The sequence below is a fragment of the Phocoena sinus genome, chromosome 11 (genome assembly GCF_008692025.1).
Source record: "Phocoena sinus isolate mPhoSin1 chromosome 11, mPhoSin1.pri, whole genome shotgun sequence".
In the NCBI taxonomy this organism is placed as follows: domain Eukaryota; kingdom Metazoa; phylum Chordata; class Mammalia; order Artiodactyla; family Phocoenidae; genus Phocoena; species Phocoena sinus.
The window spans coordinates 88,573,061-88,589,596 of record NC_045773.1 but is presented as its reverse complement, the minus strand read 5'-3'; the positions used below and the strand labels follow the sequence as shown (position 1 = coordinate 88,589,596).

Genomic DNA, 16,536 nt, shown 5'->3' with positions numbered 1-16,536 from the left:
AGGAATGAAAAGAAATGAGACCTAAGGACCTCTGGGACAACATTAAACACAACAACATTTGCATTATAGGGGTCCCAGAAGGAGAAGAGAGAGAGAAAGGACCCGAGAAAATATTTGAAGAGATTATAGTCGAAAACTTCCCTCACATGGGAAAGGAAATAGCCACTCAAGTCCAGGAAGCGCAGAGAGTCCCATATAGGATAAACGCAAGGAGCAACATGCCAAGACACATAGTAATCAAACTGGCAAAAATTCAGGAGAAAGAAAAATTATTGAAAGCAGCAAGGGAAAAACGACAAATAACATACAAGGGAACTCCCATAAGGTTAACAGCTGATTTCTCATCAGAAACTTTACAAGCCAGAAGGGAGTGGCATGATATACTTAAAGTGATGAAAGGGAAGAACATACAACCAAGATTACTCTGATTACCCTACCCAGCAAGGATCTCATTCAGATTCGATGGAGAAATCTAAAGCTTTACAGACAAGAAAAAGCTAAGAGAATTCAGCACCACCAAACCAGCCCTACAACAAATGCTAAAGGAACTTCTCTAAGTGGGAAACACAAGAGAAGAAAAGGACCTACAAAAACAAACCCAAAACAATTAAGAAAATGGTCATAGGAACATACATATCGATAATTACCTTAAACGTGAAAGGAATAAATGCTCCAACCAAAAGACACAGGCTTGCTGAATGGATACAAAAACAAGACCTATATATATGCTGTCTACAAGAGACCCACTTCAGACCTAGGGACACATACAGACTGAAAGTGAGGGGATGGAAAAAGATATTCCATGCAAAAGGAAATCAAAAGAAAGCTGGAATAGCAATACTCAGATAAAATAGACTTTAAAATAAAGAAAGTTACAAGAGACAAGGAAGGACACTACATAATGATCAAGGGATCAATCCAAGAAGAAGATAAAACAATTATAAATATATATGCACCCAGCACAGGAGCACCTCAATACATAAGGCAACTGCTAACAGCTATAAAAGAGGAAATCGACAGTAACACAATAATAGTGGGGGACTTTAACACCTCACTTACCCCAATGGACAGATAATCCAAAATGAAAGAAATAAAGAAACAGAAGCTTTAAATGACACAATAGACCAGATAGATTTAATTGATATTTATAGGACATTCCATCCAAAAACAGCAGATTACACTTTCTTCTCAAGTGCGCATGGAACATTCGCCAGGATAGATCACATCTTGGGTCACAAATCAAGCCACAGTAAATTTAAGAAAATTGAAATCATATCAAGCATCTTTTTCTGACCACAATGCTATGAGATTAGAAATGAATTACAGTGAAGAAAACGTAAAAAACACAAACACATGGAGGCTAAACAATACATTACTAAATAACCAAGAGATCACTGAGGAAATCAAAGAGGAAATCAAAAAATACCGAGAGACAAATGACAATGAAAACACGATGATCCAAAACCTATGGGATGCAGCAAAAGCAGTTCTAAGAGGGAAGTTTATAGCTATACAAGCCTACCTCAAGAAACAAGAAAAATCTCAAATAAACAATCTAACCTTACACCTAAAGGAACTGGAGAAAGAAGAACAAACAAAACCCAAAGTTAGCAGAAGGAAAGAAATCATAAAGATCAGAGCAGAAATAAATGAAATAGAAACAAAGAAAAGAATAGCAAAGATCAATAAAACTAAAAGCTGGTTCTTTGAGAAGATAAACAAAATTGATAAACCATTAGCCAGACTCATCAAGAAAAAGAGGGAGAGGACTCAAATCAATAAAACTAGAAATGAAAAATGAGAAGTTACAACAGACACCACAGAAATACAAAGCATCCTAAGAGACTACTACAAGCAACTATGCCAATAAAATGGACAACGTGGAAGAAATGAACAAATTCTTAGAAAGGTATAACCTTCCAAGACTGAACCAGAAAGAAATAGAAAATATGAACAGACCAATCACAAATAATGAAATTGAAACTGTGATTAAAAATCTTCCAACAGGGCTTCTCTGGTGGTGCAGTGGTTGAGAGTCCACCTGCCGATGCAGGGGACACGGGTTCGTGACCCGGTCCGGGAAGATCTCACATGCCCCACAGTGGCTGAGCCTGTGAGCCCTGGCTGTTGAGCCTGCGTGTCCGGAGTCTGTGCTCTGCAATGGGAGAAGGCTACAACAGTGAGAGGCCAGCGTACCACCAAAAAAAAAAAAAAAATCTTCCAACAAACAAAAGTCCAGGACCAGATGGCTTCACAGGTGAATTCTATCAAACATTTAGAGAAGAGCTAACACCCATCCTTCTCAAACTCTTCCAAAAAATTGCAGAGGAAGGAACACTCCCAAACTCATTCTATGAGGCCACCGTCTCCCTGATACCAAAACCAGACAAAGATTTCACAGAAAAAGCAAACTACAGGCCAATTCACAGATGAACATAGATGCAAAAATCCTCAACAAAATACCAGCAAACAGAATCCAACAACACATTAAAAGGATCATACACCATGATCAAGTGGGATTTATACCAGGGATGCAATGATTCTTCAATATACGCAAATCAATCAATGTGATACACCACATTAACAAATTGAAGGAGAAAAACCATATGATCATCTCAATAGATGCAGAAAAAGCTTTTGACAAAATTCAACACCCATTTATGATAAAAACTCTCCAGAAAGTGGGCATAGAGCGAACCTACCTCAACATAATAAAGGTGATATATAACAAACCCACAGCAAACAGCATTCTCAATGCTGAATAACTGAAAGCATTTCCTCTAAGATCAGGAAAAAGACAAGGATATCCACCCTCACCACTATTATTCAACATACTTTTGGAAGTCCTAGCTATGACAATCAGAGAAGAAAAAGAAATAAAAGGAATACAAATTGGAAAAGAAGAAGTAAAACTGTCACTGTTGCCAGATGACATTATACTATACATAGAGAATCCTAAAGATGCTACCAGAAAACGACTAGAGCTAATCAATGAATTTGGTAAAGTAGCAGGATACAAAATTAATGCACAGAAACCTCTTGCATTCCTATACACTAAAGATGAAAAATCTGAAAGAGAAATTAAGGGAGCACTCCCATTTACCATTGCAACAAAAAGAATAAAATACCTAGGAATAAACCTACCTAGGGAGACAAAAGACCTGTATGCAGAAAACTTTAAGACACTGGTGAAAGAAATTAAAGATGATACCAATAGATGGAGAGATATACCATGTTCTTGGATTGGAAGAATCAATATTGTGAAAATGACTATACTACCCAAAGCAATCTACAGATTCAATGTAATTGCTATCAAATTACCAATGGCATTTTTTACGGAACTAGAACAAAAAAATCTCAAAATTTGTATGGAGACACAAAAGACCCCGAAAAGCCAAAGCAGTCTTGAGGGAAAGAAACGGAGCTGGAGGAATCAGACTCCCTGACTTCAGACTATACTACAAAGCTACAGTAATCAAGACAATATTTTACTGACACAAAAACAGAAACATAGATCAATGGAACAAGATAGAAAGCCCAGAGATAAACCCACGCACCTGTGGTCAACTAATCTATGACAAAGGAGGCAAGGATATACAACGGAGAAAAGACAGTCTCTTCAATAATTGGTGCTGGGAAAACTGGACAGCTACACGTAAAAGAACAAAATTAGAACACTCCCTAACACCATACACAGAAATAAACTCAAAATGGATTCGAGACCTAAATGTAAGATTGGACACTGTAAAACTCTTAGAGGAAAACATAGGAAGAACACTCTTTGACATAAAGCACAGCAAGATCTTTTTTGATCCACCTCCTAGAGTAATGGAAATAAAAACAAAAATAAACAAATGGGACCTAATGAAACTTCAAGGCTTTTGCACAGCAAAGGAAACAAACAAGACGAAAAGACAACCCTCAGAATGGGAGAAAATATTTGCAAATGAATCAACAGACACAGGATTAATCTACAAAATATATAAACAGCTCATGCAGCTCAATATTAAAAAAACAAACAACCCAATCCAAAAATGGGCAGAAGACCTAAATAGACATTTCTCCAAAGAAGACATACAGATGGCCAAGAAGCACATGAAAAGATGCTCAACATCACTAATTATTTGAGAAATGCAAATCAAAACTACAATGAGGTATCACCTCGTACCAGTTAGAATGGGCATCATCAGAAAATCTACAAACAACAAATGCTAGAGAGGGTGTGGAGAAAAAGGAACCCTCTTGCACCTTTGGTGGGAATGTAAATTGATACAGCCACTATGGAGAACAGTATGGAGGTTCCTTAGAAAACTAAAAATTGAATTACCATATGACCCAGCAATCCCACTACTGGGCATATACCCAGAGAAAACCGTAATTCAAAAAGACACATGCACCCCAATGTTCATTGCAGCACTATTTACAATAGCCAGGACATGGAAGCAACCTAAATGCCCATCAACAGACGAATGGATGAAGAAGATGTGGTACATATATACAATGGAATATTACTCAGCCATAAAAAGGAACGAAATTGGGTCATTTGTAGAGACGTGGATGGATCTAGAGACTGTCATACAGAGTGAAGTAAGTCAGAAAGAGAAAAACAAATATCGTATATTAACGCATATATGTGGAACCTAGAAAAATGGTACAGAGGAACCGGTTTGTAAGGCAGAAATTGAGACACAGATGTAGAGAACAAATGTATGGACACCAAGGGGGCAAAGCAGCGGGGCGGTGGTGGTGGTGGTATGATGAATTGGGTGATTGGGATTGACATGTATACACTGATGTGTATAAAATTGATGACTAATAAGAACTTGCTATATAAAAAAATAAATAAAATTAAATTTAAAAATTTTTAAAAAAGAAAAAATATTTCATTTAAGATTATAATATCATTTAATTTTATTCCAGAGAAAATAGTTCTACCTGTAATCCCTCCCAAAGGGATGGTTTGTTCAAACTGAACTATTTTTATATACAATTACCAACGTTGATAAAGTTCAAAGTTAACTCAGTCTCTTTTCTTTAATTCTGCGTCTTTAATTCCTTTGGTGCTTTGTTGCACTAGGAGAAAAATGTACTCGTTTAATTATTCTACATTACAAGTGAGTTTTCATGCTGTTCATCTACTTTCCACACACTCATTTTCCACCGCAGGTACACAGTTCGCTGACACTGTGAGCCATCCAATAACCAATGACAACTGCGTGAGTTCTACAAAAATGTCTCCAAAATTCCTCTTCAGGGTAAAAATAATGCAACTGTTTCTTTTTATAAATTTATTTATTTATATTTATTTGTTGCTGTGTTGGGTCTTCATTGCTGCACGCAGGCTTTTTCTAGTTGCAGCAAGCAGGGGCTACTCTTTGTTGCAGTGCACAGGCTTCTCATTGAAGTGGCTTCTCCTGATGCAGAGCAGGGGCTCTTGGCGCACGGGCTTCAGTAATTGTGGTACATGGGCTCAGTAGTTGTGGCTTGCAGGCTCTAGAGCTCAGAGACAGTTGTGGCACACGGACTTAGTTACTCTGCGGCATGTGGGATCTTCCCAGACCAGGGCTCGAACCCGTGTCCCTTGCATTGGCAGGCGGATTCTTAACCACTGCGCCACCATGGAAGCCCCAATTCAACTGTTTCTTGAACATTGTATCTGTTCTTAGGAACCTTGACCTAGATATCAAGAAAATGGGAAGGTTTTTTTCTCAGCGAAGGCAGATTTACTGTGATGGATTCCTATTCAACATTCAGTTCCAAGATGTGAAGCAAATTACTGTTTATTTGGTATCTTTCCTCTAAGTAGTTAAAACACATTTAATTGTGCTCTTTCTATATTCTGAGATTATTTTGTGTTCACTTTAAAAGAAAGGGAAATATAACGAAACCCCTCCATCACTTAAGTCTAGCAATGATTTGTGCTATGAGCAGAACATTTCTTGGCAAAGCCTCACATTATTACCTGCTCCAAGAAAGAATGCAGCAGAGGAATACATATATCAATATTTAGGGCTTCCCTGGTGGTGCAGTTGTTGAGAGTCCGCCTGCCGATGCAGGAGATGCGGGTTCATGCCCCGGTCCGGGAAGGTCCCACATGCCGCGGAGTGGCTGGGCCCGTGAGCCATGGCCGCTGAGCCTGCACGTCCGGAGCCTGTGCTTTGCAACGGGAGAGGCCACAACAGTGAGAGGCCCGCGTACCGCAAAAAAAAAAAAAAAAAAAAAAAAATTATTGGCACGAATTTTTAAGTAATAAATAAATAAGCAAACAAACGAATAAATAAATTTTGTTTTGAATTTCTCAAAAGGCTAAAGCATAACGATAAGCTAAAGCAGGAACTTGGTCTCTTTGGCATCTTCATAACCATTTTACCTATTACAAGCCCCTTTCAATAATGGCACAGACATTAATGGACATTGAGTATCTATTATGCGCAAGTATACTGCCCCCTATTGTTTACTTACTGCCTTTCCTCTGGGGCTTTCAAAGCAGCTAATCCTCACTCCATCCCTGTAAATCCCTTCTCTTGCCAGATGGAGAAGCTGAGGCTACAGATTGAGCCATAGGATTTTAAAGGCAAAAATATGGTGCCTATTGGGAATTTTTGCTCCCTGCTCTGGAAATGAATGCATTTAATCCTGTTAGATTGTTTATTTTCTTGGGAAGGAAATGGTGAAGAGGAAAAAATCCTAGGCCATCCTGAAAACAGAATGATGAGGCTGCTTATCTTCTCCACTCAGTGTGCATTTGTCCCACGGCAGCTGCTAATTTGGGGTAATTGAGACAGAAGAGGTCACAACCGGGGTGAAGCATGGAGATGAGAGTCCAGAACATAGCTTTAGTTTTTGCAAAAGGGAAAAGTATTTCAAATAATCAGACTGAGTCCTCCTCAGAACCTCAAATCCCTGTCACATCAGAACAATACAAAACAGGGAGGAGTGGATGTGGTTTTAGCAGAATCCACTTCTGGCAAGTGATTGAATATGTTAATGCATAACCATGACAGCTGATACATTGAAGCAGTATATGTCTCATGCCTGCTTTGGAGGGCATCTCACCAGAATTCAGTTAATCCTAAAATGCCTGCTTGAGAGCAATTTGATACAGAGTTTAAAAGAAAGAGAAAGAGTGAGACTATAAAATGCCCAGTTATGGAAGATAGAAAACAAACCCTGGTGGATTCATGGAAGGGACTCTTCTGAGATCCTAACGTTAATTTTTAAAATTAATACTTTTAAATAGTTCTATGGAGATATAATTGACATACAATAGGTATAGATATAGATATGATGTACAACTTGATAAGTTTCAACGTATTATATATCGGTGAAACCATTACCACAATCAAGATAATAAACACATCCATCATTCTCATGTCCCTTCGTGGCCCCTGGATATATGATTTTATCTCTCTTGGATAAATGCCTAGCAGTGGAATGGATGGGTCATATGATATGTGTACGTTTAACTTTTTAATAAACTGCTAAACTGTTTTCCAAAGTGATTTTTCTCCGTTTACATTCCCACCAGCAGTGTAGAGAGCTCCAGTTGTTCCACATCTTCACCCGTATTTAGTATGGTCAGCCTTTTTAATTTTAGCAGTTCTGACAAGTGTGTAAGTGGTATCTCATTGTAGTTTTGAAGCGCGACCCAAATGATCAGTGACGCTGAGCATCTTTTCATGTGCTCATTCATCATTTGCATATCTTACTTAACTGGATTGTCCGATCGAGTCTTGTGTCCACTTTTTAACTGGGTTGTTTGTTTTCTTATTACTGAGTTTTAAGAGTTCTTTATATATTCTGGGTACAAGTCCCTTTTTGAAGAAATTCACAAACTGATTCTAACATTCATACGGAAAGGCAGCATCTCCAGATTAGCCAAACAACTTGGAGAAAGAACAAAGCTGGAAGACCCACCAATCAGCACTACCTGATTTCAAGACATTATAAAGCTATGTAGTCAAGACAGTGTGGTCAGAGTGTAAAAATAGACAAATAGACCAACAGAACAGAATTCAGAGGCCAGAAATAGACCCATACATATATACAACCAACTTTTGACAAAGGTGCAAAGGCAGTCCAATGGAACAATTGGATATGCATATGCAAAAATATTAACGTCAGTCCATATCTTGAACCACATACCAAAGTAACCTCAAAATAGATCATAGACCTAAACATAAAACCAACACTGGCTACATATCACGTGGGCCCAATGCAAAATGAAAATGCAGGTCCCCTTGTTCAGAAATTACTGAGAATTTCAAAATGCTAATAGCAGAGCATTAAACCAAGCATGGGGCCCTTCTATGAGCAGGACCCTGTGTGAGTGAATAAGTTGCAGGACTGCGAAACCAACCCTACCTAAAAATTATAAAACTTCTAGAAGAAAACATAGGAGAAAACCTTTGTTACCTTGGGTTATGCAAAGATTTCTTAGATAGATCAATACCAAAAGCATGATCCTTAAAAGAAAAAATTGATTAACTGAACATCATCAAAATTAAAAACTTCTGCTCTCAAAAGATTGAGTGAATGAGAAGACAAGCCACAAACTGGGAAGAACTATTTACCAAAAATAATAATAAATGTTAACATTTTTTGCACACATTACATGCCAGACACTGCTCTAAAAACTTTATATGTTTGCATATATATTATAAATACCTTATGAAGTACATAGTTTTATCTTCATTTCATATATAAAGGCACAAGAATTTAAGAATCCAGCTTAATGATATAAAACTAGTAAATCAAGGAGCCAAAACTGGAGCCCAGGCTGATTTTGAGCCCATGTCCTTGATGTCTCATAAGGTAAAAAGAAATGACACCTGTCTTCTCGTTTTCTGTCCTTAATCTAAGGAGAGGTTTTTTTTTTTTTTTGGCTGTGTCGGGTCTTCGTTTCTATGCGAGGGCTTTCTCTAGTTGTGGCAAGCGGGGGCCACTCTTCATCGCGGTGCGCGGGCCTTTCACTGTCGCTTACCTCTCTTGTTGCGGAGCACAGGCTCCAGACGCACAGGCTCAGTAGTTGTAGCTCACAGGCCTAGTTGCTCCGCGGCATGTGGGATCTTCCCAGACCAGGGCTCGAACCCGTGTCCCCTGCATTGGCAGGCAGATTCTCAACCACTGAGCCACCAGGGAAGCCCGAGGAGAGCTTTTTAAAAAAATCACCTACATCTTATTTCAACAGACTACCTTTCAAAACTCCTGTAGTAGGCATTTTTGATGGCCACAACTGCCCAGCTGTGTTCAGTATTATAAAGTCCTCTTCCTATACGCCTTTTCCAAGACCGGGCAAACCAAGAGGTCATCAGCGTTTCCGGGACTGGTATCAGCAGTCCAAGGGTAGCACAAGTAAGTCTGTAATGCTTAGTACCAGATAAAGCAGCCTTGAGTTTGAATTGCCTCATTGCCCAATTTACTCTTTTGGAGCAAGGGACTTTCCTGCAGCAGAGTACATAGGGGTTTCTTATGCCCGGAAAGAATGCATGTGCCTTGTGCAGTGACCACTTACATCCAGAGAGGGACCAAGGCATGGGAACGCTCATGTTTATCTGTGTGCCTGAGCCCACCCACTGTTTCACTGCAGGCCATGGAGAAAGAAGTATCAAGTCCTAAAAAGGCATTTGGGCTGAATAGCACAATATGCTTGGATACCCTTGCTTCATGTAAACACAGGGCGATTGTGAATTCTAAGAGCCTGGGTGTTGCAGTTCAGCGAGGGTCTGATTAGCATCTAGAAAGCAACCCCAGAAAGGGCTGCAGACCCCTTTGTCTGGAGGAGGGGTGTACACATGACTCTGGTCACCAGGACTCCCTAGCAATTCTCCTATGAATATTTCACCCCCGTTTCCCATTGAGGTATATTTTGGGAGTCTAGCACTTTCATGGCAAAGGGCTTTTGGCTGGTCTGCCTTACTTTTACAAGCGCGAGGGAAGCAGTTTGAAGTAAGAGTCGTGGGAAATTGAATTTCTTTTTCTACACGGCAGAAATAATGTCGCTTGTAAGGTTTTTCCAAAAGCTGGCAAGTGCTGAGTAACCTCTTGTTTTGAACTATCAGTGCCTGGAGTCTTTCGTGACTTTAGCTTTGACGTCATGTAAGTGACTCTGTCTAAAAATCAAAAACATAACGCTGTGTAGCTCCTAGGACTCTCGTTTCCTGGGCCAAAAAGCACAGGATGTATACCTTCTTTCCACTGTATCGTGTTTTATGTAGAACTCTGATTTTTTTTTTTTTTAATATCTTCCTGCCTTCCCACCTTCACAAAGAGGGATACAATAACTGATTCTACCTCCTCTGCTGGCAGGATTCGGAGATCACATTTTTCCTGGGTGTTCTTGATCATGTGGCCAGAGTACATTCCTTTAACTTACCCCCCAGAGTCCCAAAGTCACTCAGTCTTTCCGACTTTAAGCCAGTCACACACAGAGCAACCCCCCAAAAACTTGAAACTTTGGTATCTGGCACTGGCCACACCCAGGGCATGGCTCTCTGAGGTTTCACCAAGTCCAAAAAGATGGATACGACTGTCCCTTTGTGTCACCTATTTCAAACTTAAAATTTAAGCAACCTAGGACATGTAAACTTCTGAAGTGTGAGTGTGCCCTAGGCATATTAGCATACTTACATTTTGCCAAGCAGAGAATAATCTTAGGTTTTAAATTTTGGAGCAGTTTTTAAACTCTAGGAAGGAGGGGAAAAAAATCAATGGAACAAAACATCTGTACATATATCCTTTTATTATTATCACCTATGCTGATGTGACTGGCTCCAGGGGAATAGCTTACACCCAGCAGGGCTCCCTTGCCCAGCCTTCTATCAAAATTGACAATATTCACTCTGTGTGTATTTATATCAATTTAAGTCTATATAAAACTATGCCTGTATTTAGAAGAGAGCCTTCTTTTGGGTTTTCTAATTCTGCATTTCTTGATAAGTGTGTATGTAGACCATCTAGGTATGCTCATGAGTAAATGAGACTGTCACTCGCTTCCCAACAATTATCGGAGGCCTTAATGCATAAGGATTAGGGGAGAGGAGGGTTGTTGCATCTACCTGTGAAACCAGCATTAAAAGGTCACTCCTCACTTCATCAGGAAAAAGGAATGTGCTCTGGGGAAATAGCAATGCAATAGTCATAAAGTACCCACGTGGTTAAACAAAATTCCTGCCTGATTCAGGTATTCCTGTTCTGGGAAGGAAGGGAGGGTTTCCTTACAGAGGGTAGACAAGAAGAAATGAGGTCCATATCTCTTTCTTTCAATTATCTATAAAAATGAAGGCATCAATCCATATCATGTATATAAATTAAGAAAATTCTTGAGTTAATTCATCTCCTAGCTTGTCTAAAGGTGGGAGGTTTGCAGGGTAAAGGCACACAAAATTCATGTCCCCACTGACAGAGTTTTTATGCTCATTTCTTATCTGAAGGGCTCAAGTTTTCCTTGCAGAGTACACACAAGGCCCTATCAAAGTTCATTGTGCAATTTTGTTTTGAGCCATTGAAGGACAGCTTTCCCATTAGAAATCTAACACAGAAACGTCTTTAATTAGCAGACTTTTCTGCAGGGTGGGGCCCAAGCAGGACTCCAGGGACTGGAAGTGTGAATTTTAATGCTTCGTTGCAAAAGGAGGAGATTCTGGACATTCTCAGTATCTTATTTAAAGCGGGGTACGTGAAGCAGTGCATTAATGGCCTACATTAAGTTACAGGTATGAATTTTACATAAAACAGATTAATATTATATGTCATGGTGAAATTTTAAATACTCCGTGCCCATGCATTTTTAATATTTACGTGCCCTAATTTAATGCTGAAGGCAATTGCATTTCTTGAGCCCACTTTTGCATCTAGATGGGTAAAAGAAAAACCCTACGACGTTTTGGTTTTACTTACACGTCCCTTCACCAAAAATCTGCATTTGGCCTTCCTTTTCTTTTTTCTTTTTCTTTCCCCCTAAGCTTTAACGTTTTAAAAACAGGAACGGAAAGCCTCCGCATTCCATTCCATCATTATGGTTTCGGCAATTGTGAAAAGGCGAATAAAGAAATGGAGGGGGAAAATAGAGAGGAGAACGAACGTGCCTTCTTGAACAGCGTCCTTCTTAAGGCGCTGGAATCCCAGGGATGGAGTGACGGGTGGCGGAGGGTCCCTGGGTGCCGCGCTGTTCGGAGTGACAGGAGAGCCTCGAGCAGGGCCCAGCGCTCAATCAGCCGCCTAAGCCGAGGGTAGAGTAAATTCCAGCCGCACATTCCCGCAGTTCTTCGCAGGAACTTCTCCCTCTCTTTTCCCCTCCCTAAGGTACTCACCAGCTTGGCCCGACTCCCACCCAGCTCTCTTTTCTCAGAGCCCCCACCCACGGCGTTGACGGAATGGAGTGCCCTTCCCATTGGCCCGAACGCCATTCCCTGAGGTGGCACCGTCCGCCTGATTGGCTGGCCACTCCAGAACCCCGCCCACCCCTCCTCTCGGGTTGCCCAGCTCCCGCCCCCCAGCATCTCCCGGAGCCCCAGCCTTCGTCGCCTCCCTCCGCGCACCCGCCCGCGAGCCCAGCCCAGCTCTGCTCCCTCGCCCGGCGACACGGCCAACGCGTTGGCCCCGCCCCCGGGGCGCGCGGCTTATAAATACAGCTGCGCGGCGGGCCGTGCGAGAGCGTAGCGGAGGCGCGGTTGTGAGTCGGTTACCGGAGCGGGGAAACCTTGGGCTAGGGGGAGCGGAGCGGCGGCGGTCGGGTTGGCGGTCCGAAGGGAGTGACTAGGGAACCCGGTGGGCTGCTTTCCTTCCGGTGCTTTTGATTTTTCTTGCCTTTTGGTCTCGGCCGAGTGTCGCCCATTGAGCAGAGATCCCCTCGCAAAACCCGGAGCGACCCTCCTGTCAATTGTTGGGCGCGGGATCGCCGGGAGCTTCGCGGTGCCCCGAGCGCGGACCGAGCGCGCGGGGCGCAAAGGCAAGGGGAGCGGAGCCGGTCGCGGGCGGGGGCCTGGAGCTTGCCTACCTCCCTCGCTCGCCCCACCGGGTCCGCTCGCGCAGGGCGCGCGCGATGAAGGCGGTGAGCCCGGTGCGCCCCTCGGGCCGTAAGGCGCCGTCGGGCTGCGGCGGCGGGGAGCTGGCGCTGCGCTGCCTGGCCGAGCACGGCCACAGCCTGGGCGGCTCCGCGGCGGCGGCGGCCGCGGCGGCGGCAGCGCGCTGTAAGGCGGCCGAGGCGGCGGCCGACGAGCCGGCGCTCTGCCTGCAGTGCGATATGAACGACTGCTACAGCCGCCTGCGGAGGCTGGTGCCCACCATCCCGCCCAACAAGAAAGTGAGCAAAGTGGAGATCCTGCAGCACGTTATCGACTACATCCTGGACCTGCAGCTGGCGCTGGAGACGCACCCGGCTCTGCTGAGGCAGCCGCCGCCGCCGGCGCCGCCGCACCACCCGGCCGGGACCTGTCCGGCCGCGCCGCCGCGGACCCCGCTCACGGCGCTCAACACCGACCCGGTGAGAGGCCGGCTGCCGGCCCGGGGCGGACCCCGTGGGAGTCCAGGAGGGCGGTGGCGGGGTGGTGGGACGCGGGCGCTCCCGTTTCCTCGGGGCAGGGGCGAGAATGACAATTGCACCCTCCTGCTCCTCCGGCACCGGGGGCCGCCGGCGGCGGGCTGGGTGCAGCGAGCACAGGCCGGGTGAATGCGCGGGGCGGGACTAGGGCTGTGCGCACCGTGGGCTGTCAGGTCCAGCCTGTGCTCGGGGAAGGGGGCGTCCCCAGGGCTGTAGGCTGGGATGGGGGCGTCGGCGGGCCATCCTGGGTTCCGAGAACGAATCGAGGAAGACCGTGGCGAGTGCGTTGTTCGCGCCTGCTCACCTTTCCCTTGGTGTTCGTTGCTGTTCCAGGCCGGCGCGGTGAACAAGCAGGGCGACAGCATTTTGTGCCGCTGAGCCTAGCTGTCCAGGTGAGCGCGCGTTTCCCTTCTCGTGTGGCCGGTCGCCAGAGACGCCCGTCCCCGGCGCCTTCCACAGCGGCGTTCTTTGCCTCCAGCATTTCTGAGGGCAAATTCCCAAGGAGGTGGACACCCCCCCCCTCCCTGCCACCCAGTTAGTAAGTGAAGCTTAGCTTCAGCAGCTGGGGGTTCACTCTAAATGGAGACGGATCAGCTCACGCTCCCGCCACCCCCCGTGCCGCCCCCAGCGACCGGCGGGCTCTTACTGCCCTCTCCCCGCCGAGGGAGGGTACCCTCGTGGGCGTGGTGCCCGATGCCCGGCCACCCCCCGCGCACCCTGACACCCGCGAAGGAGGACGCAGGGAGGGCCCGGGAGTTCGGATCCCCTCTTCGGGCTTCCCGGGGGCCCGCAGCTGCCTGCTCGGCGCCTGGCCGGGCGGCGGACTGCGAGTGTAGTCTGACCCGGTGGTTTGTTTTGGGTTGTTGATCAAGCATGTCTTGAGTTTGGTCGGTGGCGCCAGTTAGTCTGCAGCGGGAAGGTTCACACACCCCCTCTATTCATTCCTCTTCCACAGGTGTGCGGCCGCCTGAGCCCGAGCCAGGAGCACAAGAAAGGGAGGGGGAAGAGCAGAAGTTAGAGAAAAAGCCACCGGAGGAAAGGAAAAAAACATCAGCAAATCCTAGAAACGTTTCACTCGTCATTCCAAGAGAGAGAGGGAAGAAAAATAAAACTTTCATCCTTTTTTTTTTTGCACGTTCATAAACATTCTACATACGTATTCTCTTTCGTCTCATTTATAACCGCTGTGAATTGTACATTTCTGTGTTTTTTGGAGGTTCAGTTAAACTTTTAAGCTTAAGTGTGACAGGACTGATAAAAGATCAAGAGCAAATCCGACTTTTAGAAACCTACTTTGTGACCAAGGAGCTCAATTTTTGTTTTGAAGCTTTACTAATATACAAGAGCATTGTAGATATTTTTTTTTTACATCTATTGTTTAAAATAGATGATTATAAGGGGGCAGGGAACTTTCTATTCCCTGCAGGAATGTTACATATTGTATAGATAACTGAGTGACATTTCATACCGTGTATATATAGAGATGTTCTATAAGTGTGAGAAAGTATATGCTTTAATAGACTACTGTAATTATAAGATATTTTTAATTAAATATTTTTTTGTAAATATTATGTGTGTGTTTTTTTTAATCTATGGGAATATTTCTTTTGGAAAATTATTTTCCAGCTCAGTTGAAGAGCTCTTGGTATCTTGAATGTCTTTTCTGTTTGGCCTGGCTTTTAATTTGTTTTTGTTTTGCCCAGTGTCCTGTAGACTCGGAAGTAACAGTTATAGCTAGTGGTCCTGCATGACTGCATGAGATGTTTAATCACAAAATAAACTTGTTCTGAGTCCATTCAAATGTGTTTTCTTTAACCTAGATTGAAATCTTTGTATTTGAAGCATACATGTTGATAATATGCTTTATCAGTTTTTAAGTACAGGGTTTGATAGTGTAATATATAAAGAGTGTGTGTTTTTTAACTGAGGTCAAAATGGATTCTGAATGATTTTGCTTACAGGATGGGGAAATGCTTGGATCCTTACGAGTTTAGGAAATCTACTGTTTTAATCAAAGTGAAAAAATACTTATCATTCTTCATTTTACACTAAAGCTTAATGTCACTAAGTTTCATGTCTGTACAGACTATTTAAATCATAGAAATGAAAAATGTTCTCTGCTTGCTACCAAAGGACAAACTCTTGGAAATGAACACTTTCTGCTTTCCTTCCTCCAAAGAATATTAATAGGCAACAGTGGGAGAAAAAAATTTGAAAGGCATAATGGCAAATCCTTCAAGCAGGGGTAAAAGTCGATCTTCAAACATTAACTTTAAGTAGACCAAAAATTCTGATGACCGCATCTAGATTATTTTTTTATAAAAATGATTTTCACTATAGCTATGTTAGTTAACTGCTAAACTACTGTCCAATCTCTTGTGATGTGTAACTTTTACATGTGAATATTAAAGTAGATTTATCTGTCTTGTACTGTGATTTCTGGTCTCATTTCTTCAAAACCTTACACTTATTTTTAAGCCTTTCTTTTCTCTTTAAGGAAGGTAGTGTTTTCTAGGTTAGATAGGACTTTCAGGGCTTGTGAGCATTATGCATTTAATGTGATCAGTACTCTACCCACCAGTTAGATGGAATTTTTAGAGTGAGAGAGAATTAAGTAGGATTTAATTGGGTGCTTTGTAAATAGTCAACTGTGTGTGTAACGTGGTCTGTTTGATTTTTAAAAGGAAAGGATTTGTTTTAGGTTATACAAGAATAAAAGTATTATAGACCCAAGGGACTTTTTATGAGGTCAAAGTCAAATATTTATATGAATATGAAATGTGGCTTCTCGTACTCAGTTGAAGTGGCAATATCTCAACAGAAATGAACAAAGTTAATGCTAATAGTTTCAAAAAAATTGAAAGATTTAAAAAGTCTGTCCCCTGTCTCCAGTGTGTCATCCCCTCAGCTTTTTGACATTTCACGGGTCTTAGGTAGTTTTAGAATTTGATGTATTTGATGTTGAGGCTTATAAAGTCAGAGGACTGCTTGTTTAA

General features: G+C 43.0%; 1 protein-coding gene across 1 annotated transcript; it reads left to right on the top strand.

Annotated features, from left to right (window-relative positions):
• Positions 1 to 12,650: 12,650 nt before the first annotated feature.
• Positions 12,651 to 15,976, top strand: ID4 (inhibitor of DNA binding 4, HLH protein). The gene is made up of 3 exons (XM_032650158.1): positions 12,651 to 13,483; positions 13,874 to 13,932; positions 14,496 to 15,976. The coding sequence occupies exons 1-2, from the start codon at positions 13,043 to 13,045 to the stop codon at positions 13,916 to 13,918; spliced, it is 486 nt and encodes a 161-aa protein (XP_032506049.1). The 5' UTR covers positions 12,651 to 13,042; the 3' UTR covers positions 13,919 to 13,932; positions 14,496 to 15,976.
• The last annotated feature ends 560 nt before the right edge of the window (positions 15,977 to 16,536 follow it).